The sequence below is a fragment of the Hippichthys cyanospilos genome, chromosome 3 (genome assembly GCF_059441005.1).
Source record: "Hippichthys cyanospilos isolate Australia breed blue-spotted pipefish chromosome 3, RoL_Hcya_1.0, whole genome shotgun sequence".
NCBI classification, from domain to species: domain Eukaryota; kingdom Metazoa; phylum Chordata; class Actinopteri; order Syngnathiformes; family Syngnathidae; genus Hippichthys; species Hippichthys cyanospilos.
In genome coordinates this window covers 17,992,667-18,018,722 of record NC_142371.1, presented here as the reverse complement: position 1 = coordinate 18,018,722, position 26,056 = coordinate 17,992,667, and the positions used below count along the sequence as shown (strand labels likewise).

At 46.4% G+C, this 26,056-nt stretch overlaps 1 protein-coding gene and 1 long non-coding RNA gene across 2 annotated transcripts in view; one reads left to right on the top strand and one right to left on the bottom strand.

Moving 5' to 3' along the window:
• Positions 1 to 156: 156 nt before the first annotated feature.
• Positions 157 to 26,056, bottom strand: part of erfl3 (Ets2 repressor factor like 3) — a 48,692-nt gene continuing 22,792 nt past the window's right edge. Inside the window, exons 2-5 of the mRNA XM_088409772.1 lie at positions 13,555 to 13,789; positions 4,637 to 4,752; positions 3,432 to 4,519; positions 157 to 3,320 (exon numbers count right to left, since the gene is read on the bottom strand). Coding sequence (XP_088265898.1) covers positions 2,685 to 3,320; positions 3,432 to 4,519; positions 4,637 to 4,752; positions 13,555 to 13,789 — 2,075 coding nt within the window. The 3' untranslated portion in view covers positions 157 to 2,684. The remainder of the gene's footprint in view (positions 3,321 to 3,431; positions 4,520 to 4,636; positions 4,753 to 13,554; positions 13,790 to 26,056) is intronic.
• On the top strand, positions 6,706 to 9,267 carry LOC148426038 (uncharacterized). Its single transcript, XR_015865015.1, has 3 exons — positions 6,706 to 7,848; positions 8,734 to 8,810; positions 8,893 to 9,267. It is a non-coding gene; the product is annotated as an uncharacterized LOC148426038 (long non-coding RNA).

Genomic DNA, 26,056 nt, shown 5'->3' with positions numbered 1-26,056 from the left:
TTTAAAGCCTTACTATACATGGTTCTTAATGCCTTATGGTGTAATTTACAAGTAGCGTTTTTCATCCCGATAAAAACGCTTCATACGTTCCACGAGCAGGTAAATAAAAGCGCCATCCCGGTTGACGTTAGCATCCAAGTAAGACAGACACACATGGGAGCTTTTAACTGGTTTTAATGAACCCTGATTACAGCTTAATTACAACTTTTTGGGGAGCAAGGAGCGAGGGAGGGAGGGAGGGAAGGGCAAAAGAAAGCAACCCAGGAGGAGGAGGGCCAAAGGTGGGGATGATGAGGTTACATCACGGGATTAACTCATCTCAGCTCATCGTGTCAGGAGTGTTACGTAACAAGCTTGTTACATTTGCACAAACAATACAACACTTGGTTTTTTTTTTTTGTTTCTTTTTTTTTTTACCCCAAATGATGCAACCTGCCCCGATGTAAAAACTACAAGATAAAAACGACTTTACAGAATGAAAAAAAAACCAAAAAGAACTCGGGTAAGCTTGGACTGTGTTGAGTTGTAATACACCAGTTAAATATCCAAAGAGTAAATTGTGGGCTTGGGATGGACACCACGGAAAAAAAAGCTATGGAATAATAATAATAATAATAAACAACAATAGTCATCATAATGCCAAGTGGAGGGGACTTTTAAGAACAATATTAACATCAGAAAAATAAACTTTTATCCTCTTGATTGAGGATTTTTGTGCTATTTTTTGTTTTGTTTTGTTTTTTTTTTAAGCCAGGAAAAGATGCTTTGGGTTAGGAAAAGTCAGCAGTAAGGCAGCGGTTTGTTACAAGTACACGCGCACCTGCGTGTGTGTGCGTGTGTGTGTGTGCGTGTGAGAGAGTGACATGTTCTCATCCAGACAGGAGCGAGTGCAGGGGATTGAATCCCGGAGCTGCCCGGAGGTCTTATGGATCTGTCTGATCCCGCCACACAGTTGAATGAGGAGCATTTGAGGACATTTGGGGGGAGGGACATATAATTACGTCAATATATATATAGATATATATATATATATGTATATTGTTTTTTTGCCTGTCAAGCCACAGTATCGTAGTCAAAGCCAAACGTTGTGAGGAAGTTAGCCAATTCTTCAAAACAGACTGTAATCATGCTTCGCCTAACATATGACATCAACGGCATTGATAAACTTTTATTTTGAAGTTCTTCCCACAAGCATAATCGCGACGATACTAAACCTACTGTATTTTCCGCAATATAAGGTGCACAAATGGTTCATTTGAAAACATTTCATATATAGGGCGCACCGCTTTTTAAGGCGCAGAGAATAAAAGCTACACGAGTGGCTGTGGTTGTGTTATGCATCCACTAGATGGAGCTGCGCTAAAGGGAACGTCAACAAAACAATCACATAAGTCTGTCAAACTGTTCGTGCAGAAAAGGATAAAAATGACTTGTGGAAAGTACGATCTGAAAATGGGGAAAATACCTCTTGATTACATCAAGACTTTAAAGATCAATGCCAAGAAAAATAAGAAAATATAATCATGATTCAATTAAATCACAATTAAACACCTTAAAATATATTGTTTTATTGATTTAAAAACAGTCTCTGGATTTATTTGATAAAATTGCATTTTTTTTGCAAAAACTATTGTTTTGGGCCTTATTCCCATATAGATTGCCATAGAACGGAATGTTATAAAAAATGTTATTTTAAAAAAATAAATAACTGAACTGCAGAGGTAAACATTGAAGAATTTATATGACAAATACGTTTTTTTTTCGTACCCCAAAAATGAGGTGCACTTAAGACAAATTTTAGGTGCACCTTATAGTGCGGAAAATACAGTAGCTTAAAGCCCTAATTTGAAAGGCTAACCCATTTGAAACCCTGTTTTGAAACCTTATTTTGAAATCTTTGTGCTAAACCCCCTTGTAGGTCAAATGTGAAAAAGTGGAAAGTCTGGGAGAGCATGTCAAACTGTGTGTGTGTGCGCGCGCGCGCTGGTGGAGTCCATGACGCGCACATTTGCGTGCGCTGATTGTTTAGAGGAGCTCGGGCTGGTGAAGTGTGTGGAGCAAAGGAGTTCTTGGTGGTCAGGCCGGGCTGGGGGAGGGGCCACGTTCCCATTTTGCACAAGACAGAAGGTCGGGCGAGAGGACGCCCGCTCCCGCGCGTCCTTTCCAAAAGCGGCAAGCGTCTTCCCTGAGCCAGGCCGGAGAGTCGGGCGTCGGCACCCAAAAGACCCCCCACCTCCCTTTCCCGGTCATTCTGCAGAGTTGGGAGCGAGGCTAGTAAAAGCAGGCACTTGTCAACGGCGGCCTATTTACAAAGCGGCTCGGGGGGAGAAGCCCCGAGGAAAGGCTGCGCTTGTCCGCTCGAGAAGCCTTTCCTGCCCGGGGGTCCATCGCGCTTTCTCCGCTTTAGCGCCTACCGGGCCACTTTCTAGGGCTCCCGTCCCCCTTCGAGCGGGAAGCGGGCCGAAGCGCACCAACGTTGAGCGCCAAAACCCACTTTTGTCCCGGTACCAAACCCGAGCGGCGGGTGCAATCGCGGCTTTACAGGCGGTGCAGTGACACCAAGTAACTCCTCCCAAATAACGCGTCCCAGAAGAATGCGGATGGAGAAGCTGTCAGAGTTAAGGCGGCGGTTGCGGACAGATTCCGGGGCTTCCGAGTGACAACGCACCTGGCGCCCGCTCGCGTCAGCAGTCTTTGTTCTCCAGGGACAGCTGCGCCGTGGCGCGACGCAGCTCGGCGCTGGCCCGCCGGTACGCCGGCAAGGGCGGGCCCGCGGCGCTCCGGTAAGCCGACGGAGGGGGGCTGTCCCCGCCCCCGGGAGGGTCCTCCTCCGTCTCCATCCGCCCGTTGCTTTGCTCCCGCGGCCGGACTTTCTTGTCGTCGGACTCCTCCTGCGAGGCCTCCATGCGCTGGTCTTCGCTCCAGCGCCTCTTGAAGCGCAGCTTGAGGGGAATGCACTTGGTCTGGGGCGGAGGCGGCTGCGGATGCGGATGCGGATGCGGATGCGGGGGAGGGCTGACGTCCGTGGGCTCGCCGGGCTCCGTCTTGAGGGCGGGCGGCCCGCGCTGAGAGGCGGGGAACCCGTGCTGCGGGGCCGAGAAGGGCATGAGGCCGGGCGGAGGCGGGGCGGGGGCTTTGAACACGTCTTCGTCCAGGTCCTCGTCCGGGAGCGGCGGGTGGGCGCTCGAGCCGTTGGAGACCAGGTGGCGCCGGTGCTTGGGGGCGCCGTGCGCAAAGAGCTCAAAGTCGTCGGGGTCCTCCTCGCTGATGTCGGTCACCTCCACCTCTTCCTCCGACTCGATGTCCGAGATGGGCTCCACCTGGAATCACGTTACGGTTGAGAAACAGGAAAAAGAACCGAGAAACTGTAGACGATCGAACCGTGGGCTTGGCTACGTTTTGTGGTAATGGCTCTTATTTTCTTTATTTACCTTTATTTTGGGAAGGCCCGCGCTGTTGAGGGACTGCGTGGACGAGGAGGCGGAGACCAGGCCCGAGCCGCCGGCGGAGCTCAGGTCGCTGCCGAAGGACAGCGAGGAGCCCAGGCCCGACGTGGACGACATGGATCCGGAGCCCGAGCCGGAGGAGAGCGAGCTCTGCCGGGCCTGTCCGTCCCTCTGCTTGCGGCCCGGCGGCGGCGGCTGCAGCTTGAACTTGAAGGGGGACACGTGCGGGGGCTCCTCGCCCAGGTGGAGCGCGTGGTGCACGGGGTGGGAATGGGGGTGCGGGTGGGCCGAGTGAGGCGGGTGCGGGTGGTGGTGGTGGGCCGAGTGCGGCGCGCGATGGTGCCGCTCGCCTCCCCGCTCTCGCTCGGCCGCCCCCCGGTCGGCCTTGTCGGCGGCGGGCCGGTGAGGCTGCGGGATGGCGATGTTGGGGTACTGCAGGAACGCCCGGGGGCTGAGCCCGTAGTTGTACACCGACTGCGTGTGGGCCTGAAGGTAGCGCTTCATGTCCTCGGGGTTGAAGGAGAAGTGCGAGCCCAGCATGGGCGAGAGGGTGGGGGAGGGCGTGTACGGGAGGTGGGACGCGGGCGTCATGCTGAGAGCCGGGGACAGAGGCGGGGCCAGGAGGCCCGCTCCCCCCGGCCCGGGCAACGGGGACACGGGGAAGGGGGACAAAGGCTCCGGGTGGATGCGGTGGCCGGCGGGGCCCCGCGAGCCCGGATGAGCGTTGCCGGCTCCTCCGTAGAGGCGGAACAGAGACTCGTGGGACACGCGCGGGTGGATGATGCTCCTGTAGCTTCCGCCCCCGGGCCCCCCGCCGCCGCACGCGCTCCTCTCCGCCCTGTCCTCGCCGCCGCCCGTGCCGCCGTCCTCTATCTCCGAATTGACGGAGGTGCCGTCGCTGCAGTCGCTGACGGAGCCCCGGGCCACCCGCCGGGCCACCGAGCCGTACAGCCCCCCCGGGCTACGCAGGTCCTCGTTCGGGGAGAGGACTTCCGAGGGCGTGGAGGGCGGGAAGCGGAAATGGGTTCCCGCGCCGGAGGGGACGGGCGGGGCGCTCTGAGGCACGCCGTTTCCTGGAGGCCCGAGAAAGAAACGAGGATACTGAGAAAGGACGGAGCTTTGCGGTCTAATGGCGGCATCATATTAGGCGGGGATTAGGCGGCAGGTAAACGCGCGGCGCTCGGCCTTACCGCTGGAGCCCACGTCGATGAAGGGGTAGTTGACCAGCACCAGCTTGTTGAAGTTGAATTTGTAGGTGAAGCGCTTGCCTTTGGTCTTGTGAAGGATTCTCTTGTTGTAGTAGTATCTGACGAGGGTCGCCAACGCGCACGTTAGCCACAATAAGCGCACTATGGACAGTAATCAATACGGTGCGAGAAAAGCGCTTGCTGATGTGTTATTTATGAAGATTTTTTTTTCCTTCGACCACTCAAATCGTTCGGTGGCATCAATTCTGTACATACATAAGTAGGTTCAATTTATGAACACCCAGAAAAATGGTGCGGTCTGTCTTTGTAGTCTGTGACATGATGATGACGCTTTAAGACAAAGCCACTGACTGGTCTCTACCGCCACCTACTGTATTGAGGTGAAACTGGAGTCAACAAAGAATTTTCTGTTTGACCGCCGCTCGACGGAATGTTGCAAAAATCGCAGGAAAATCATGCCGTAAATCCTATTCAAATGCATCTCAAAAACGGTCATTATAATGGTTTAATATGGTCCAAAATTTGGACAAGGATTATTGTTGTACACAAAATCTCGCACGTCTGGCTGCCATCGATGCATTTTAAAATGTTACGTTTTAATCATCTGGTGGAAATTTCAGCTCCCTAGTGTGCTTTTTTTATGATATACAAAAGCAAAATTTCAAAGGAATTTCCATCATTTGTAACATCATGCCACAAGGGTACAAAGCAACGTTGGCCTTTGAAGCGAGCGCACTTACTGACACTGGCGCAGCAGACTACCAAAGGCAGCCTTTAATAATGTAGCGTGTCAGCTAAAAGACGCAGATTAGCGAGTGTTGCATGACAGAGCGGAGGCGCGCAATGGGAGGGAGCTTTGATGCCGGGATGAAGACAACAGGTGGATGAGAAGCGGCGGATGGAGCGGGCCCGCTTGTGCCACGTCTCACCTTGTTGCGCTTTTCATGTCGACGCCTGGAATCATCTCTTTATGTAACGCCCAAGCCAAGCCACTAATAATTTGGCCCATCTTGATTTGTTTATGTAACGTGCATTCTCTGCCCCCCCCCCACAAGCTTTTCCTCCCCCGTGGCTCATGCCGACCGCACAGGGTCGCATTTTTTGTTAACCTTTGTCCGGCTACATCTCTTTATGTAACGCCGCTCTTGCTTTCTTCCTCGGATGCACATCCGCTTTTACGTAACCTCTCGAGCGGAGTCGACGAGGAAGCGGGAAATGAGTCCGAGCGAAAGGAGTTCGCTGTTCGGGGCGCAAGGTGCGATCGCGCGCTTTTCCAGATCAAGGCGGCGTGACGCTCGGCTGGCAGCGGTTAAGTCCAGCGCGTGAGCAAACTGCAGTTGCTGCAGGTGAGCTAATTGCCTATCATTACACTCAATCAGGCTTGAGCGTGCGTTTGGATTTTGTAAACACACAAGGCTCTTGGATGTCCACCAGATGCGAGGATGGCGGGGCATAAAACTTAATAAACGCACCCATGCAGAAGGGCTCACCACAACACAATTGAACACAAAGTCGTTTCATGTTTCAATTCATTTGCTCTTAATTTGAAAAGAAATCTGTCCTTTAATTCCCCATGGCGTAAAAAAGTATTACAATCTCACGCGCCGCCTGAGATGCCTGGGCAGCAAACCTAATAAATTGATTAGTCCTTTTAAAAATCAAACTTGAACATTTGGAAATAAGCATTTCATCATAAAGACTTATTATTGTAGCCTACTTAGGCATTTTGATAGTAGGCTAATAGAACTCAAAATAAGGCTTACAGTACACGTCGCCTGCGTATGTTCTCTTTCTCTTTGCATGGACGCTAACGTTCCACCCCGTCAGCGTAACGGCGGCCTTAACTCGATGGAGCATTTCCCCGAAGGCTTTAACTCTGATGCATCGATTGTTCAATCTGCACATCTGGTTAAACACCAGACGCCTTTCTCGGATGCGGAGGCACCTGTGGCTCGGCGGCGTTAGGGCCGGGCGGGGAAGCCGACGGCGGCTAGCGAAAGGCGGGCACTCCGAGAATCCCTTTCTTCTCTTTTGAAGTGAGTTCAAATGCTCTTCAAAGAGCGTCTGCTCGCGCGATGGCGCGGGAGGAGGCGGGGACGCCGGCAAACGGCGAGCGAGGCCTCGGGCACCGCGGCTTCAATTGACTTGTTGTCTCGCTCGGGCTAAACAGAGTTTGGGAAGTCGCTGCTTCCCCCGCTATATCGCAGCGATTCTGATTCTGATTCTATTCTATTTGTTGCATACTTAATTTATTTGCACCAATGACAGCAGCGCTCCCAATTTAGTTATATTTATACCTGCAGTACAATGACAGTAAATGCATTCTCTTCCAATCTAATTTTGCAATAAGTTGCTTCATGTTCCAATTAATTTGCTCCTAATTTGAAAATTAAAAAAGGACTTTTCCTGTTCAAAAAGATGAAATTATACTTGCAGAAACCCTGTTAAAAATCCCACCGATCAATGAAGCGTCTTCACCAAGGGCACTAAGAGTCCCGTCGGCAACCCACTGACTCACAACGGTTCATTTCCTAAAATTAGTTTGTCTTCTTTCAACATAAATGCGGACGTAGCCTAAAACTACCGCGCCTATTCCGGATGATTCTCTTTTCGAGGAACCCCCCCCTCATACGCATGAGCTCATCGCCGCGTCGCCCCACAAACAAACACACAAAAAGCATTGTGGATGCGACCCAGCGGCGAGCGTGTGTACAGGCTGTGCCTTTGCCCATTGTTGCGCCGTAAATAGGCGCTGACTGTGACAGGAAGTTTGGATTACAATACTCCCAATGAGCCCCGTTTATTTTCTGCTCCTTTCGTCACCGCGCACAAAAAAAAAAAATCACAGGTGTGTGCGCAAGAGGAACACGTGAGCTTTTTGACTGTGAGTCATCAATGATGAGTGTTGAGCATCTCGCTAAAGAATTGAAATGTGTGGTGATGTGGGTTCCGTGTGGGTTGCGATTAGTCAAGGTGTCACGTGTCCGGCGTGTATGTGCGCGCGTGCTAGTCGACGCTTCGATTATAGCGATAACGTGCGCTAACGTGTACTCCGGCGCGCGTCCGAGTGCCGGAGCCCGTAAAAGTCGGCGTCCACCGGGACGATGCAACATGTGTACACAAACACGCGGCGCGGACGCACAATGGCGTGAACTTTCCAGCCCCGGCGGCCTACTGACCCGCGAGCCGGCTGCGTGAGTAAGACTTGAGTTTGTTTCCTGAAGCGTGTTGTGCGGATGTTGTCGGCGGGCTGACGTGGACGCTGCGCATCCGTTGCAAACCCCCCGAAAGTCTTACGATTCCAAGTTCAAATAACAGTTGGAGAAAAATATGCCTGGTCAAAAGTCAACGACAACTTAGGAAAACAAATCATCCCGGTGCCTGAAGGATTAACTATTAACAATTTTTTGGTGTGTGCGGTTGAGTCGATTAGCTATTAACATTTTTGTGTGTGTGTGTGTGGTTGAGTTGTTCCAAGCGTGTCCCTGCTGATGTCCACTGCTTACAATAACAACACGGCAGCAAGCAGAGAAGTGTTTTTTGGTTACAAAAATTCGATTTGGTTGCAACCGCTTGGTTCAATGTAACACTGGCGAGGCGTTCGCTCACCGCTCTCAATGTGGGAATTCTGAACGCGCAACAAATATAACAAATATATACAAGTATAACAAAAAGTTATGGAAATGAACACACGAAAATATAGCTAGTAACTTTTCTGACCCATCTAGCGACTATACGAAAAATAAATCAAAAAAAGAATATGCCAGATATTTTATATGATTTTGAACAATTAAAATGTGCGTAGCATAGGGAGTAGTGTTAGGAATATTTCTTTTAATAATAGACCAATTAGCGGAAATGAACAAGAAAATATAGCTTGTAACATTTCCAACCCATCTAAGCAACTATAAATAAAAAACAAGACTAGTTCTTTTAAAATGAATAATATATTGAACAATTAAAATTTACATGAGCTTCCTGAAGAGCTTTGCAAGAAATATATGTCGTCTCAAATGTATTAAAAACAAAAATCTGACATTATGCCAATCTAAAAAGTTTAGATGTTTGGATATTTCAAGAAAGCCATTTTCCAGCGGCGGTGGTCCACGACTGCTTAATTCCATTTGGAAATGGAGCTAAGAGAGCAAACAAGCATGTAAGCCAGAGGGTCCCGCCCGGTACAATGGCCCGCTTGTGTATGTGAATGTGCACACGTGTTGCTTGTTAATCTTTTCCAGCTGTGTGCGGCAGCCCCCTCTGACCTCTGACCACCCTGTTTGGAAGCGATCGCTGACCAATTGCTGAGAGTCCGGATGAAATGATGCCGGAGGAAAAAGCGCTTCAGTTTACCTGCGGACATTTTGGGGCCACGCTTTCAGCATTGGGCCGAGCGTTCGAAAAATGAAACCTCGTGGGAACTGTTCCAAAACGTCCTGAAGCATCTGACCCACAAATACGGGGGGACCTCAATTTATGACTGTCCTGTATTATTTTCGATCAAAGAAGCGAGCGGGCTGAACCAACGTCCGAGTCCTTCCTCGTTCACACGCAGGAATATTACGAAAACTGATCATGTGAATTGTTAACCGAACACAAAAAGGTATTCTATCTGACTCGTTTGTTAAGTGTTGTCTTTTGATTTATACACACACACACAATCATAAACTTGGTGGAAAACAGACGGCGCGGAACTCGGGGTTTTTATGCATTGCGAGTAAAAGGAAAAACGGCTGCTTCGAGTCCATTCAACGTTACACTGGCGAGGCCTTTACCGACCACTCACAATGTGGGAAATCTGAAACACACTTTCAGTGCCAAGCGTTATCGGAAAAGGAAACCTCTAACGCGCCAGCATTTCCACTCATCCGTCAAAGTCGACAGAATATCGTGTGCTATGTCGATGTAAACATGGGTAGCGTCATATGAAATATTGATTTCCATTCCTTACTTGTAGTATTGCGTTGTATGTATGAAAACACTGCCATCCGATGGTCACGGGTATCACTGCAGTGCTGAATTGGCTGATCCTTTTTTTCTTGCTATAGTTTTTACATTGTCGACAAACTCTTGGCGACAGAAAATACCAGAATTTGACCCTAAAATTAAGGGCGCGTCCAAAACACAGGTGCGTCCTATATTTGGTGAATTACGTTGCATAACGATGCCCGCCCTCGGTTGAAATTCAAGCCGATGAAAGGAGCGCCTAACCTTGCGACGCATTCCGACAAACGCGCGGCGTTTGCTTGTAATCCGCTCAACGGGATTGGAAATGTCACGGCGGCGGCGGCGTAAGCGGGAGATCAAGAGGACGGGCTCCGTGTCCTCGCGGACGGAAAGTCATGACGCAAAAATCGGCCGGCCGTTTTCTACAGCGCTCAAACCGGAGCCGAACATAGCTGACTTTGGGCAACAGGTGGCGCTCAGCTGACATTTGCCGCTGCAAAAATCGGAGTTTCCAATCGATAATTATTTTCAATAATCGACGGATCCTTGGAGACACCTGCCCAAAAGTGATATTTACTCAGGGAAAAAAAAAAAAAACACTTTTGCAGACACGTTGCAGACAAAATCCGAAACTTAATTGTCATTTTGCATTTTCTATACCGTGTCAACTTGAAAATATTAAAAGTTGTTTTTCAAGACGTTTGATACCACACCAAGCCCAATACCAGTACAAGTACTCAACTCTTGATTAGGGGTTGGGGGGGGGTTCACCACCTCCACCTCCCCATGTGTTCAGCAGGCAGGCATGTAATAATAACAAAGGTGCAGGTAATAATAGGGAGGATGAAAAAGAAAGACCAAACACTTGAAAAGCGCACATGTGCGGAGACGCTAATTGGCGAAAAGCGGGTTACCTCCACATGAAAGGCTCGCTCTCCGACAGCGCGCCGCCTTGTTAACAAGCGCACGTGCGCGCGCCCCTTTTTATGACTTCATTCATCTTCGGGGGTGTTAATCCCGCCGCCGCATTACCATTGATGCGCATCTGCGCCGCTCCGAGGACGGATGGGGTGTCACGTCGGGCGGCCGCTTTAAGGTGACTTTGCTCCATTCATGCCCACATGACCGCCGCCGCGACGGAGGAGTCGCCCGCTAAGACCGGCTATATTTAAGCACTTAGCGCCGCTTAAGCTTCAAATCTGTCACAGCTCGAGAGGATGGACGTGCTGGAAATAATGGGCGTGACCCGCAATGATCCAGCTCACATTCTTTGTCTAGTGGAGGAAATCTAAAAACAAGACAAATCCTGGAGGCTCGATTCCTGTTGGAACTTTCTTTAAAGGGCTACAGCCTAAGTTTGGATGTGAACAAGTTGAGCGGAGGGACCGTGTTTTCCGCGCTATAAGGTGCACCTAAAAGCCTTGAATTTTCTCAGACGCTGACCTTATAATCAGCGGAGAAAAAGGAAAATAACTTGATCTTGATGCAAACGCTTCCATTTTTACCTCTGCATTTGAGTTCTAAAAGTATTTTTTACAATTAAACATTTGAGAACACCCTCTTTAAAGTTGAGATGCTATATACGCTCCAATTTTAAAGCAATTCATGTGGCGCAAAAGCCTGGTTTTCGAAAAGATTTGATCGAATAAATCCAGAAACTGTTATTAAATCAACAAAACGATGTTTCATGTTGCAAAAAGTAAGTTTATTATTTCACTGAATCGTAATTATATTTCCCACTGATTTGTCTCTGCATTAATCTTAACGACAGGTGTCAAACGCAAGGCCCAGGGGCCAGATCCGGCCCCCCCAAATCATTTCATGCTAATTTGTCTTCAAGTTTTTGGTTGAAATACCAAACCTGCAAGTTGTCCTCAACTTTTAAAAGTTTACCTTTTTTGTTCCAATCTCTCATGTACAGATTTTACCGGCCACTACTGTAGCTTCTATTCTATGCGCCTTATAACGCGGTGCGCCCTAAATGTGGAAACAGTTTTAAAATCGGCCATTCATTGAATGCATGCCTTATAGTGCGGAAAACACGATAATTGAGATGTTATGTAAATAAAGACATTTTTGTAACACACAAGTCAACAATACTGCACCCCAAAAGAGATGAGACCATAAAGCGATTGTGGGTTGTTTCTTCAGGGTTAAAAAAGTACAAGAGGGTGTCTAAGCGTTAAAATCACCTTTCAGTAGATACACGAGCCAATGACAAGGCTCAAACGTCATCTGATCACAAACAGCGATGGAAGAGGACAAGGATCTTTTGTTTACTTCTTGGAAAAGCTGGCAGACGAATTGCATTCAAAAACAGACTGAAACGCGATGCTGCAAATTGCCGACTTTGGTGTGAAATGTGTGAAAGCAGACAACAGGGTTATGACGCGCGTTTATTTTGGGCATTTTGTGACGTGTATCATCAAACGTTAAACAATAAAACTTCTCAGCCAGCAGTAGTTTGCATCACTTATAAGGTAAGGAGCATTTTAGGAATTTCAGCGTAAAGTACTGGAAAAAAAGAGCTGGGCATCCGATTCATTCGAATGATTTATCATTTTAACTATCGATGAATTAAATATGAGAAAAATTGGCAGAATGCTGGATGGGTGCTTTACAAGACGCGTTTAAAATGGTTGCCATCTACTGCATGTTGGATTTATTCAAACTCATTTAAAATCCAAGTAGATTATGGCTGTTTAAATAATTTTGCACAGGATATATTTTTCATTTAATCAACAAACAAACATTGAAAAAAAATCAACAACTCATTAATTGTCAAAAAAATATTTTTGGCCTGTACAAATTTGAAAATTTATCACCAGACTTGAGGGACAATATAGCGATATTGCATATAAAAAATAAAACTGGGCTGAAACTTTGAATTTTTTGTTGTTGTTTTTTTTGCTACAAATCGCTGGTGTAAAACCAACAGTCTTGGCTTCATGTACACCGTTGAAAATGAGACGTCCAAGCAAAAGGTATCGAGGTGCGACTGGGCAAACAGTCGCCTGTTTTACTTGGCACAAGGGACGCACAAGCGGTACAGGTCGATAGTGTGCGTAAGGGCACGTGGCCAGGGTTGCCTCATTGCTTTCTGCATTTAAACAGACATGACTAATGGAATGTCTGGCTGAAAGAGTGCCAAAGTGTAAAAGGCCGCGTCCCAATCAGACGCTTCAAGTCAACTTCAACCATCACCCGAGTCCGTCGTGAAATCTCCAACGATTAACGACAAAATCGATTGCTCTGCCGTGCTCTTCGCGCCTCACACTTCTCGCACAACAGATGCCTGAGTGACTTTTCATTTTTGGTTGAAAAGCGCAAGGACACCTCCGGAAAATTATTTTAGCTTGTAATCGGATTTCAACGCTTGCCTTTCACTCAATCGACAACATGGATAGATCAATCACCGGCTGGGTCGATTATTGGCACCGATATTTGGTATTTTCATCAATAATGGGCATTTTTGGGCAAACCTTTGTGTGAAAACAATGTTGAATTTTAACATTTCACATTTTCATTGACCTTTTCAAGAAATGCTGATGACTGGAGGTTCCCTGAACTTTTTGCTGAAATCTCACAAAGAAGTATATTTGTAATAATAATTAAAAAAAAAAAAAAAAAATCTGAAAAGTTGCTCAATTGATAGTAGTAGATAGTACTTTCCACAAATCATCTTTATTCTTAATTTCTGATTTAAAAAGTTTGACTGTCTAATCTGATTTGTTTTGTTTGCATTCCCTTGAGCGCAGCTCCATCTCGTGGATGCATAACGCAACCCCAGCCATGATGTAGATTCTATTCTATGCGCCTTATAATGCGCTGCGTCTTATAGAAGAAAACTGTTCTCAAATGGGCCGCTAAATGGAGGCGCGCCTTATAATCCGGTGCGCCTTATAGTGAGGAAAATACCCGTCTGATTGAAAAAGAACAAATTGCAGTCATTTTACCTGAGTGCCCTGCTCAATTTGTCGTAGTTCATTTGGGGTTTACACTTCCTGGCCCCCCAGAGCCGGGCCACCTCATCCGGGTCCTTGATGACAAACTCGCCGTAGTCTCCCTGCCAGGCGATGACGTCGTGGTACTCCTCTTTCCTCAGCAGCTCCAGGATGAAGTGCCACAACTGGATCTGCCTGGACCCCGGGCTGGACTCCGGCTTGTAGGCCCAGTCAGGGAAGGCGAAACCTGCCGAGGGGAAAAGGAGGCGGCCTGTGAATAAGGAAATATCAGGCTGATATTGAACAAGTAGGGGCTACGCGGGGGGTCGAGGAGTCCGGCTCTGTTTCAAGTTGAACCTGATAAGAGTCGGCGGTTTGTGGCTGTTTCAGGTGAGTGGAGTCTACATGAGGAAAGAGGATTATGAGTGTCTAGCCAAGTATAGATCACACAGAAGAGTGCAGCTTAGTCAAGCTTGCGGTTGGAGTGGCCTCATTCATATTTCACGTCCGCCGCGAATGCCTGCTCACTAACCTTTCACTCTACTTCCCTACACTGTACGCTTGCTCTCCGCAAATTTCTCTTTGGCTTGGATCTGGGGGGGATCCCGGACACACTTCCGGATGAGCAACCTTTGGTGTTTTTCCCTGGACTTCCGATTTTAAAATGACTAACTTTATAATTACGGGGTTTCTTAAATTGGGCTTCTGAGCGGCAGGATTCAGCAAAATCTGTCGGAATATAAAGTGTGCTTGGAAAGGCTACTTCATACTGAGTGCAACCAAGACAGAATTCGTTCTTGAGAAATTGTGAATTCCATGTGGGAAAAAAAAATAGCCTTTTGAGGAATGTTTTATGTGTTAGCGCCTTTAAAAAAAAATGTAATTGGAACGAAAGGGTATCAGCATTATTTCAACATTCTATATTCTTTCATTTCATCAGGCGTTCTTCGATTTAATGAGTTTCAATCACACCAATAGTATGTCAAAAATTTACGTTTCATATGCCTACACTTGCCCTAAAATCTCAATTTTACTTGTGCAGATGGACAATTAGGTGGCTCGGTGACGCAGTGGTTAGCACGTCCGCCTCACAGTTCAGGGACCCGAGTTCAAATCCACCTCACTCCAACCTCCTGCGCGGAGGTTGCACGTGGCGGCAAAAATGGCGGCCACCTGTCTGCCAATCAGACGCCAACCATAACTTTGATTAATTAATTATAAAAAAAAATAGGGGAGGTTGACAACCCTTATGTATAGAGCCTGGTAGAAACACACTTGACTTCCTTTAGCCGAAAAATTGCAAAAGCTAAAAATGGGAAGCGGAGTGACCACTTCACCTGCAGTCCTGGTTTCAAGATGACTGACCGACTTGGGTCCTTGCACAAACCGCATTCCTACGTTAACGCGAAGCCGGCGCCTCGCCACAGCGGCTCCTCGCAGGAAACACACTGAAAGTACTGTGCCCAAAAGCTGTGTTAGTGGCCATTGCGGGACACTCGGCCTCCTCCGCCTCTTTCCCGCCAGCCAGCGCGCTCACTCTTTCCTACGACCGGAGGAAAAACAAACCAGTCGTCTCTCATCTCCATACACCTGCCGCTTCCAAGAAACAAGACACGTACAGTGAGACGGCGGGTGTGGAAACGCGGTACGTACGGCGCAGCTGTTCGCCCTTGCACATACAAGTTTGAGCGACGCGGGAAACGAGGTCGGAAACCGTGAGGAAAACGGGTCCAAATCATCAGATTATGGATGTCAATGGATTTACTGGATGACAGCCTGAGGCCAGATAGATGGCTCTGATAATCTGCACGCCGCTAACCTGCCCAGAACCATTTGGCGGGTTGCGTAACACAGTCATGTTGGTGGCACATCTGCCAGACTGTTATGAATCTGCACTCATTTTTTTCTTCTTCTTTTTTGACTCTTATGTAATGCTAACAGGAGCGTGCACTTTTAAGCTCTCCTTTGCTTATGTTATTGACAACAGGCTGCACACGGGGGGTGTTGATTGTGAAGCGCGGACCGTGACTCACTCGCTGTTACCGCCTACTCAGGATTCTACGGCACGATTCGGACCGTCCGAATAACACTCCGGTAATGCGCGCGATGCCTACACAGTTTCCATCTCAAAAATTCCAGACGGGATTTTAATAGCGCTGGAGAATGCGCGGCTCGTGGGAGGACAACGATGCGGTCAACAGCCCGGCTTGTAGGTCGTGATGCGGGATGGAAAACAAATTCAGCGGGTCCTTGCTTTACCACGCCCATGACAATACTAACGTTTTGAGGTTACAAACGTGCATGCTCAATGGTCCGGTTTGGGTAGGGACGCTGTATGTGATTATGCGGTGTGAGAAGACAACCTCAGGCAAGACAGTAGTCAAATTCACCTCTATGGTCTGCACAATTGATCGCGACATTGGCTGCCACCATTATTTAAGATGATAATCGGCGATATTAACATTTAAAAAGTCAAGCACTTTTTGATTAAGTCAAATCAAGCATTACCACCAGAGGGCAATGTTTCCCACATGTTTGTATGACAAAGGCCTCTTATTTTCTCAGCCTAATATATTATTTACCTGTGTTTAGTATCTCACCCGATTGCTAATATTTACAGTGCTAGCTGTCAATTGTGACCCATTTGGAAAAATCCGACCGTCCATTGTGCTGGTTGACACAATTACTGATATCGTAGCTACTAGCTACAGTCACGCTGAATGTCCCTTGAAAAAAAGTGGGAACGTTTCATGCATGTTCCACTTTGGGGGACCCACAGTCAACCGCTATATACGAGGAGTCATTTTATTCTTATTGCTAGTCTCCGTTCGCCCCTGTTCGAATGAGACTGTCTGAGAGCTATGATGGCGATACCGTCTCCCACCTGATGTTGCCAGACACTCAACTCAAGAACACGCCGCTCCGATTTCCAATCAGGCTGAGAGGGATAAATGAGCAATGCTCATAAATGCTGACATGGTTTCTGCTGTCCAGGTAATAAAGATTTCATGACCGGTCGCAAACAAGTCCGCCTTTTGTAGTTGGGTGTTTGTGAAAGTTGCATCCCCTTCAAAAGATGCGTGTGTCAGATGTTGCTGATGATTTTTCTCCAGTTTTTGAAAGATAAAAGCTAGAGCTGGGGCAGTAATATTATGTCTCTCCGCATGGTCTTCTTTTTCCTATTTTGTCTTTTCTTGCTCCACCACATCCCCCAGTGTGGAATAGGGGGTCACACTGAGGAAAAGAGGCATCCGCACTCCGGGAGAGAAGGAGGATTTGGGGAGGGGGTCGCGAGAGGGTGAAGCAATCTGACCTGGATGACAACAGACTAGCAGACGAGCTATGATCTCATCGCTCCCTTAATCCCCCTCGCTCTCTCCTCCTTTCTTCCCCCCATCCTCCCCCCTCGCTCTTCTCCCACTCCGGCCATTGTCCCGCTATCTTCCCACTCCCACCCCCGCGTCGCCCGTCCCGCTACTTTTCTTTTCTCGATCCTCCGCCTGTCGCGCCGCTCGCCCCATCTCGTCTTCCCTTTCACTGGTGGCCCGCTTCCCTCCCCGGCCCTCGGTGCTCCTCACCCCCTTTTTGCATCACTTTCTACCACCTGCCCCTCGCGATGCTGTTGCACTCTCTCTAGTGTCCCAGGGCAGAGATTAGACGCGCCCCTTTCGTCAGGGCTCCACACAAGCTTCTGCATAATTGATGCAGATTGTGCGCGTATGCCGTAATGGCTATCTGGTATCTCCCCTTGGGATTGATGCGGGAGGAAAAGAGACTGAAAGAAGGAGAGTAGAGGTCAAAGAGAAGATGGTGGGGGTTAGGTCACTATCTACCGCATCGTTTTTTTCTCATTTTTACTCAGATGCACGGATTTGTACAAGAAAAAGACAATTTGATGAAATATGAAAAATAGCTGTACGAAGGCGGAGCTAGTGACAAGAAGGAGAAAAAGACAAGTTCAAACATGATCCTATTCCATGGTGATCGCTGTGTGGTCCGCTCCAAAGTCAAAGAGATCACTAAACGCCCAATGGCTCACGTTACATGCGGTCATTTGGGTCCGCTTGCTTGCTTGCCGCTGTTGCCGTTTTTTTTTTTTTCCCAACACGGTTCATCTGCATTATAAAATTTTCACGAACGATACAGGCAATGCTTAAAGGTGAAAGCTTTAACTGTTGCACATGTGTAAATAAATAAATTAATAATTGAACATAAACGAAAGACTTTAGAGAATTTGGTAAGCTTCTTTCAAAGATAATTTGACAGGACCCATAAAAACTCTCAAAAAGCCATGACGAAAATGACAGTAATTTTGCCAATTTTTGTTTGAAATTGACATTTTATAGCCATTTCCGGGCATTTAAAAACAAAGTACTGGTGCAGTTATCTGAATGGTAGCAAGCTTGAATCAACAATGTAGTTTTTAAGATGTGTGGGGGCGGATCATGGCCAAGCACAGCAGGCAAATTTGCTTCTCCATTAAAGACAAAACTTTATCATAACTCAGCTCTGCAAGGTCACAGCTTGACCAAAAGTCCCCCAGAATCTTCCGAAAATTCAGCCCCGGAGCCAGTACCGCCTCCATTCCTCTAACAATTTTTTTTGTACGGATGATCATGTTGCGGATGACGGGTGAGCTGGAGCCGATCCCGGCTGACTTCGGCTGAGAGGAGGACTTCACCCAGGACTGGTTGCCAGTTCATCCCAGGAAATATAGAGCGAGAACATACACGGAGCGAGAACATACACGGAATCAAAATAATTCCGCATCACTACCGACGTCTGGCGAGTATGCTACCACATCATCAATGAATTGGCAGTTTTACGCAGGAACATAGCATTGGGTAGGCCTGTCCATCATGAAAAGACCCACAAAATAAGTCTCAAGAACCCATGCTTCTGAGGACACGGAAAGTCTGCCATTTTGGTTTGAAAATTTCATTTTATACTGTTGTCATTTGGCCGAAGATGTACGATGATAACGGCATTTTTTTCCCCTGAATTTTGGATTAGTTAGAAGTTTCCACCGAAGTTCATAAAGTTGATTTTTGCATGAATGTAGATGAATTTGCCCTTGAAACAAGCTAAATGGCAATATCCTTGGCGAAGACGGTAAGTGCCTTTTGAACCCTTTGTCATTTTGTTGAAGCAAAAACCCAAACACATTTCAGGGACCTCGTCCCCAGCTGTAATCAGCCATGTGATGGCATTTAAAAAAAAAAAAAAAAATCACTACTTGCTACAGTGCTTGATGTGTTTCACAAGCACTTTGAAGAATCTTGTGACAGAACAGTGCTATAAACATAAAACCTCCTGGCAGGTAAATCAAAGAAAAAAAAAATCTTCCACACAGATTCAGAAGTGCAGTACAAAGTGTATGTGGTCCAAAATGCTGTCGGGAAAAACCGGAGAGAGAGAGAGAGAGAGTCTCGCCCGCCGCCCAAGTGAGAAAGGACGTGAGAATCTCAGGGGGCAAATCAGCTGACGGCTCTGTGACAAAATAACAGCAGTGTTGCACAAGATCCGTTTAACGAAGGCGGATGAAGAAGCGTGAGGTCACCGCGGGTTCGAGGAGCGGTGGGAACAAAAGCATTCAAAAGGCACCGCGCAGACAGTAGTAGCCGATAGCGCTGGTTTTCATTCAAACAAGTCGATACGTTCTCGGATGAGTAGAAAAGGCGCCCTCGGCTTCCAGCTAGGGAAGAGATGACGGCACAATAAAACCACCCCACGTGCGCAACGAGCGAAGGCAGGCTGCACTCGCCGCGCTGATGTCATCAGGAAACTTACGCTGAAATCCCACGGTGGCCCAACATTTCTCGCCATTGAAAAGTGATCTCTGCAATATGCATCCTGCACTTTTGGAATAAATTTGCCAGAGTAGTTTTGCGCAACTTGCTTTTTACCAGAGGTGGGCAACTTCGGTTTTTTTGCTGGTCAGACGTTCGTCAGAGCCCCGCATCCTTTCTGTCATTGTCGGCCCGTCATTTTTTCAAGCCCGATTAAATTTTTTAACCGTCGTTCCGTCGGTGTATTTTTGCCCAACCTTCCGCCACCACGAGAAGATGACATTTGACTTTCTTTTTCTGGTCCGTTATTCGTCAGGCGCTGGTCTACCTATGTCCGCGCTCATACTAATTCAAAACGGCGTCCACCTCTGCTTTTGACTTTTACTTCATTAAATTGTATACGGTACCAAGAATTGCAATAAAATTACTATGATAAAAACAGTGTATTCATTGATTTTGTTACCGTGTCGTTTAACACGAGCTACACGATCAACCCGAAGGAATATTTTCTTCAGTCCGCTTGGCGCAATGTTTGTTTCTATATGCTTAGTTGAAATCTAGAAAAACTTGTTGTCTTGAAACGATACAGTATAGGATGTCTTTTTTTAAATAATTCAGAAACAAGAGAGTGGGTACGGTTAAACACACATCGGGCGGTAAAAACATGGAAGCTGAGAAAGCTGCTCAGCCATTCCTAGAGGTCGCCTATAGGCTTTTACCGCTTGCCTTCAAGCCGCAGAAGAGCGAGCGGCCCAGAGAGAAGAGAGGTCTTTGTGGCCTTGGAAGGGCCAAAAATAGATTCATGCGCACACGCACACAAATACGCACAAACACAGTGGCGTTATTGTTCAAAGGAGGATGAGCAAAAGGGAGAACACAGGAAGGATGGACAGAGGGGAGGAGAGAGACGGAAGATTTGTGAGGGCATGATGTAAGATGTGGTCGCTCGCTGGACGCTGACACTTCCAGCCAACGGGAATTAAAGGGCAGAGAAAAATAGGCCCAAAGAGGATGGCCTCTTCCCGAACATACGGCCCTCGCGTCTGACTCGGAACGACGGCTCAAGTAGCCGTTAGTTGACACGCGTTTCAAAGCGCGCCAAGTTCGCATCCAAAGCGGAAAACTCAAATGGGAGGTTCGCGCATAATGACAATTGGGCCAAATTTGGACCTTTTTTTTGTCCCTTGTGATCAAAGTCAGTGTGAGCGCGGTTCCCGGATGTCGCTGAAAGATTATCCCGTGGTTGTAGGCCCTGTATTAAGTGTTTTTTTTTTTAACTTCTGCAAAACGCTTAGAAAACAGCCGAGATTGATCTAATGATAAATAGACCTATGACTATATTTAAAACATACTGTTGATTATTATTTGCGAGTTTTTGAAATTCACAATCATTTAACGTATTCCTTTTTAATGGAAAACGGTCCAAATCTTACACACTGTCCCTTTAATGTAATTCCTCAAAAAAGACGCACAAACACTTTGGCAACAATGTAAAAACTATAGCAAAACAGAATAAATCTCATCCTTGGTAAATCCTTCATATTTTCTTGTGTTGATAGATGTAAGTTACACATTTGTTGCACGGTAGTTAAGCGTGGTTCAGATTTCCCACATTGTGAATGGGCAGTGAAGGCCTCGCCAGTGTAACGTTGAATATGCTCTAAGCTGTTGTTTTTCCTTTTCCTAGGTACAACACTTCATATATACAAAGTACATACTGTTGCACATATGTGCTTAATGCATGACAGAAGCAATCGGCGATGACAATTCAATAAATATTTAACCACCTGTTTTGATGCATGATCTCACTGGTGAGAGAATAATGAGTGACAACGCGGCGATCTGGGACCTCAGGGGAAGACTAAACACACATCACGTAACTAGCAACATGAAGACACACACATAACAGGCGTTCCGTCCCGTGGGAGCTCTAAGAAAAGACGCGCACATACAGGAGTACACACGGAGGCCATCATTTCCACATGGGAACCCCGCAGCTAAAAAGAGCACGAGCGGACAGAAGAAAAAAAACAGGCGAGCAAACACGCCAGGCCCTGCGGCGTCGCACCTGAGGCGGCGCTCAGGTGCGCACGGCTACTACTTTTTTAGGTGCATAATCACACTCATAAACAAGCCTGGTGGGGGGGGCGTGTTTGTGTGTCGATGCGCTCCCCCGAGTGTGTTAAGAAGAACAGAACAATATTGTGTCACTGGCCAAAGACTTTTAGCCCGCTCTCAGGACACCAGTAGCATATTTGCGAAGTTCACCTAAAACGCTTAAGGAAGACATTGGGCCTGTTTTCAAAATCTCTGACATTAGCACCTGTATTTGTTCCCACCATATACTGATTGCATTAAATAAATAGCGAATGTACAGAGGTAAACTTGAATGCAGTTTACATTTTTTCTTCACCCTAAAATAATTTTTTTTTATGGTTTATGCACTGTATAACGCACACAGGATTAAAGGCGGAAGTTAGATTGGAGAAAATTGAAGGCTTTTAGGTGCGCCTTATAGTGCGGTAAATACGGTACACGGTTAAAAAAAAAAAGGGTGAGAACCACCGGATTAATCAAGGAAATTGAATTTCCATCTCTGACGGGCTCCGAATTTCCTCGCATGTAACTTTGAGGGAAGAGCTGTTAGGGCCTAACAGGAGCCCGCTACAAGCCACAGGCGCCTGTATTCTCCCCCCTTGGGTCGCTGTACGTGGCTGGCGGGCGGGTGTTAATGCACTTCTGCAGCCAGCAGCTCGAGAGCTGCCAGTTGACACTTCACCTCTGGTTCAACAACGCGCTGCCTACACTCGCCGCCGCCGCTGCGCTCGCATTTGACTGAGTGCTCATTTCTGTGCGGAGGAGCACGTAAGGACGCCGCTGAGCGCCCCGCGCTGCCATCATTTGAGGCTTTGATCCATTTGGACTCATCACACGAGGCATTGAGGGGGAAAAAAAAAGAAAAGAAAAAGACAAATTATAGCGGCTATTAGAATTGTTTGAGTTAAGCAAAAAAAAATCATTCATTTCAGTGATCTGCCCACAATAGGCGGGGGAAAAAAAATCGTTGGATTTATATTTTAAATTGCCATTCGTTTTACTGCACTTGTGATAGCTTTTAAGACACTGGTGTCAAAACGACAGCCCGGGGCTATTTGCGGCTTGCTAAAAAAAAACATTATGACATTTGCAATATTATCTTTTTTTTAAAAATACCGTATTTTTCGGACCTTGACTTTTTTCTCATGTTTTGACCCCTGCGGCTTATAGTCCAGTGCAGCTTATCCATGAGAAAATATTTTTTTTGCTCATATTTTGATGCTTATTTACCAGTGCGCTTTATAGTCAGGAAAAAACAATAATAAAAAGAAAGCTATGACGTAGCAGGCTTTTCTTTTTAAAGAACTACTTCATGTGATTGATTTATGAGTTGTTTTTTTAATTATTTAATTAAAAATAACAAGGCCCTTACGTCGATTTATCTCAAATCTCACAAATCTTTACATAACAGTTAAATATGGCACTTCGAGCGGGTTGTTTCGACCATTTCCTTGATTTCCCCGCAACACTACGATGCCGACTTTGCCGAGCAGGCGTAAATGAGACGAGGCTTGAGTTAGGCGAGGAAGGATAACGTGCAGTTTAAAAGAAGGGGTGTCACTTTGGGGAAGGCTTGAAGTCTGCTTCCTGGAATGTGCCACCCCAGATGGACGGGAAGTTAGCCACCGTTTTTTAGTTACAGCAACAAATCTATTTCCTGCCTGCCGATAAGTCTTGTCACTTTGGACCAAATCAGTGTCAAGTGGAGGAGTCATCCACTATGGGACGATTCCATTTATCATAAAGTCAGAAAGTGCAGCAGACTGTCACTAAACTGCTGCATGATTCTGGGCAAAATGACAGTCACGAATATTTTGTTATCGTTCATGACGTGAGGGAAAAGATTTGTATTTTTATTGTATTTCTTTTCGGTCAACCGAGTTTGGTTTTCAATGCAAATAGATGGCTGGAGAAATGTTAATATCTAATAGTCTCTCTTCCATTTTCTGATTATCAATGCTTCTTTTTTTTCCTTCTTCTTTTTTCAGCTCTTAAGTGAAAAAGAACACTGTAATAGTCCTTTTATTTCATCAAAAGGCTGATTAATTGGTTTCAGGATTTCATTCAACCAAATACTCAAAAAAAAAAAAGAAAATCGTTATCATTTAGGCACTTGAATGAAACGGTTCCAAGCCCACACATCATTGTTTTTTTCTTCATTAGATAATGTCCTGCAAGATTAAAAGTCAACTTGAGGTGCCAGACAGCAACATGCGTCCATGTCTTCTTTGATCATAATACACATTTAGTGAAAAATACAACATGCTGAAAGAGAAGAAGTGTGAGAGGCTTTGTGATGTCTTTGGACGTCTCCATTCTGACTGCTAAACAGCGGCCTTGTTGCCAGCCTGTTTGCTGGATGGCTTCAGGCTTGTTTGCCTTGAGCAGCGCCAGCATCGAGGAGGGCGAACACACACACACCGGCACACACACGCGGCATGTATGTAGCGCAGAACTCCGTCTCCTGACAACTACCTGTTGCCGTTCCCATTCGCTGCGGGCCGGCTCGTCCGGCTTTGCGAAAACCCGCTCGCTCTCTCCGAGCGCCCGCCAGGACTAATGGTCTTACGTGTTTATTTTGTTATTGTTGTTCGATGCGTTTCTTTGGGAAAGGGAGGGGTTTATTTTTAGGCCTTAAGTGTCCGGTTGCTAGGAGACCGGACCGCGCCGGTCGAGCGCCAAGCGAGCAGAGCCGAGCGAACGTCGTCAGGAGCGAAATTTCAAAACGGGTTCGCGCAATGAGTCAGCGTTGACGCAAGCGTACGTACGTACGAATGGTAGCGAGATATTTGAAAGGATTTGTTTTCAAGCCGGCCGCTGACTAGTTTTTCTTGTTCTTTTCATTCTATCCGAGCTCACTGTCACTCATATTTGTTCCCGCGGTCACACCGAATAAACGCTGCCTGATGCAATAGATGCGTGAATCACTTTTGTGACGTTGGGTGACTTCCAAAAAAAACTTCCCATTTCGTTTATTTGGAATACAATGGATGAGGCTCACCAATGAAATTACGCAGGCTACTCTTCAGCCTACACGGAGCCGTCGAAGGATGTCACGGAAAGAGCAAAGGAACTATTTTCAGTGACAAGGTGTTAGCTCTACAGACGTAGGTGAATAACACATCCGGGGGAAGTTCACTATCATTATTTCAAGATGTTTAAAAGGTCAATGGGGTGAAGACTGCAAAGAGTTCCTTGAAACCCCCAGAAATCATTGACGTGATGCATTACCCAGCTTCTAACCTTAACCATCAGAAACCCTAACCCAAACCCTAACCTCAGCCTCACCCATTTCAAATCCATACTCTAAAAGCCCGTCTTGACCCTCAAATGAGTCCTGAATATGTGAGGACCGGCCGAAATGTCCTCACTTCTCCAAAATGTTCTCACTGTGTTGGTAGAAAACTCAAAACGGTGCTCACAACAATTATAGCCTTTCAGGAACACAAACACACACACACACACAAAATAAATAAATAAAGACATACAAATAATGAATTAATAAAGTATATTTCTGCAGTCTATTTCTACACTCAGCACAGAGCGATAAGACTCCAATGCAGCACAGGACCATCTAAGGATTTAGCATTTATAACTGGTATTCAAAATATGTTTATAGTTGAAGCAACGACAGGCATGGGATGCATAATGCAGTTTTTAATTATCTTTGCAGATCCCATGTGAGCAGAGATTGTTTTGACAAGGTTGCCGTCCTTACGTGAACTAAATGCAGTGCCCGATTTGATTGAGTTCCACATTAGCCCACTAATCTCCATCTGAGATCCACATGAGTCGCCTCCGTACAGTAAGTCTGATGTATTCACAGCGCATGTCATTTTTTCAGCTTTCTATATGACAAGTGGCGTCCACGGAGTGGTGAGGCATTTGTGCTAATTGACAGAAATAACTTCACTCGCTAATGGATTGAACAAGCGCTTTTCCATTAAGCTGTGAAATTGTTTCTCTGTCTAAGATGCTGCCATGAAGAAATATATATATCGCATTTTCCGCACTTTAAGGCGCACCTAAAAGCTTTTCGTTTTCCCACAAGCTGACAGTGCGCCTTATAATGCATTTGGTGCGCCTTATACAGTGAAAAAAAAAGTTTTCTTTTTGGGGGGGATTAGGGTTGTAAAATTGTGAAATATGGTATATATGCTCCAATTTTTAATTCATCTGTATGGGGAAAAGGCACAAAAAAATTCTTGTAAAAGAAAGCGTGATTTTCTGAAATCCAGCAACTGTTTTTAAACCAAAAAATGAACATACTTTAAGATTTTGGTTGCAATTTGATTTTAAAAATTACATTTGTTATTTAATTGGATCACGAATTCTATTATTTTAACATCTTGATTCGTTTTGGCATTGATCTAAACAGTCTTTTAATGTAATCAAGAAGTACGTTCCCCCGCCCCATTGTTCAGTAGTACTAAAATAAAACATCTGTTTATTCACTTTGGGAGTGAATGACGTTGTAAGAACTTAGCTGAAATTTGACTGACTTAGCTGATTGTATTGTTAACCTTCCTTTTGGCGTAGCTCCATCTAGTGGATGCATAACGAAACTCCAGCCACAACTGTAGCTTCTATTCTATGCCCCTTATCATCCAGTATGCCCTATATATGAA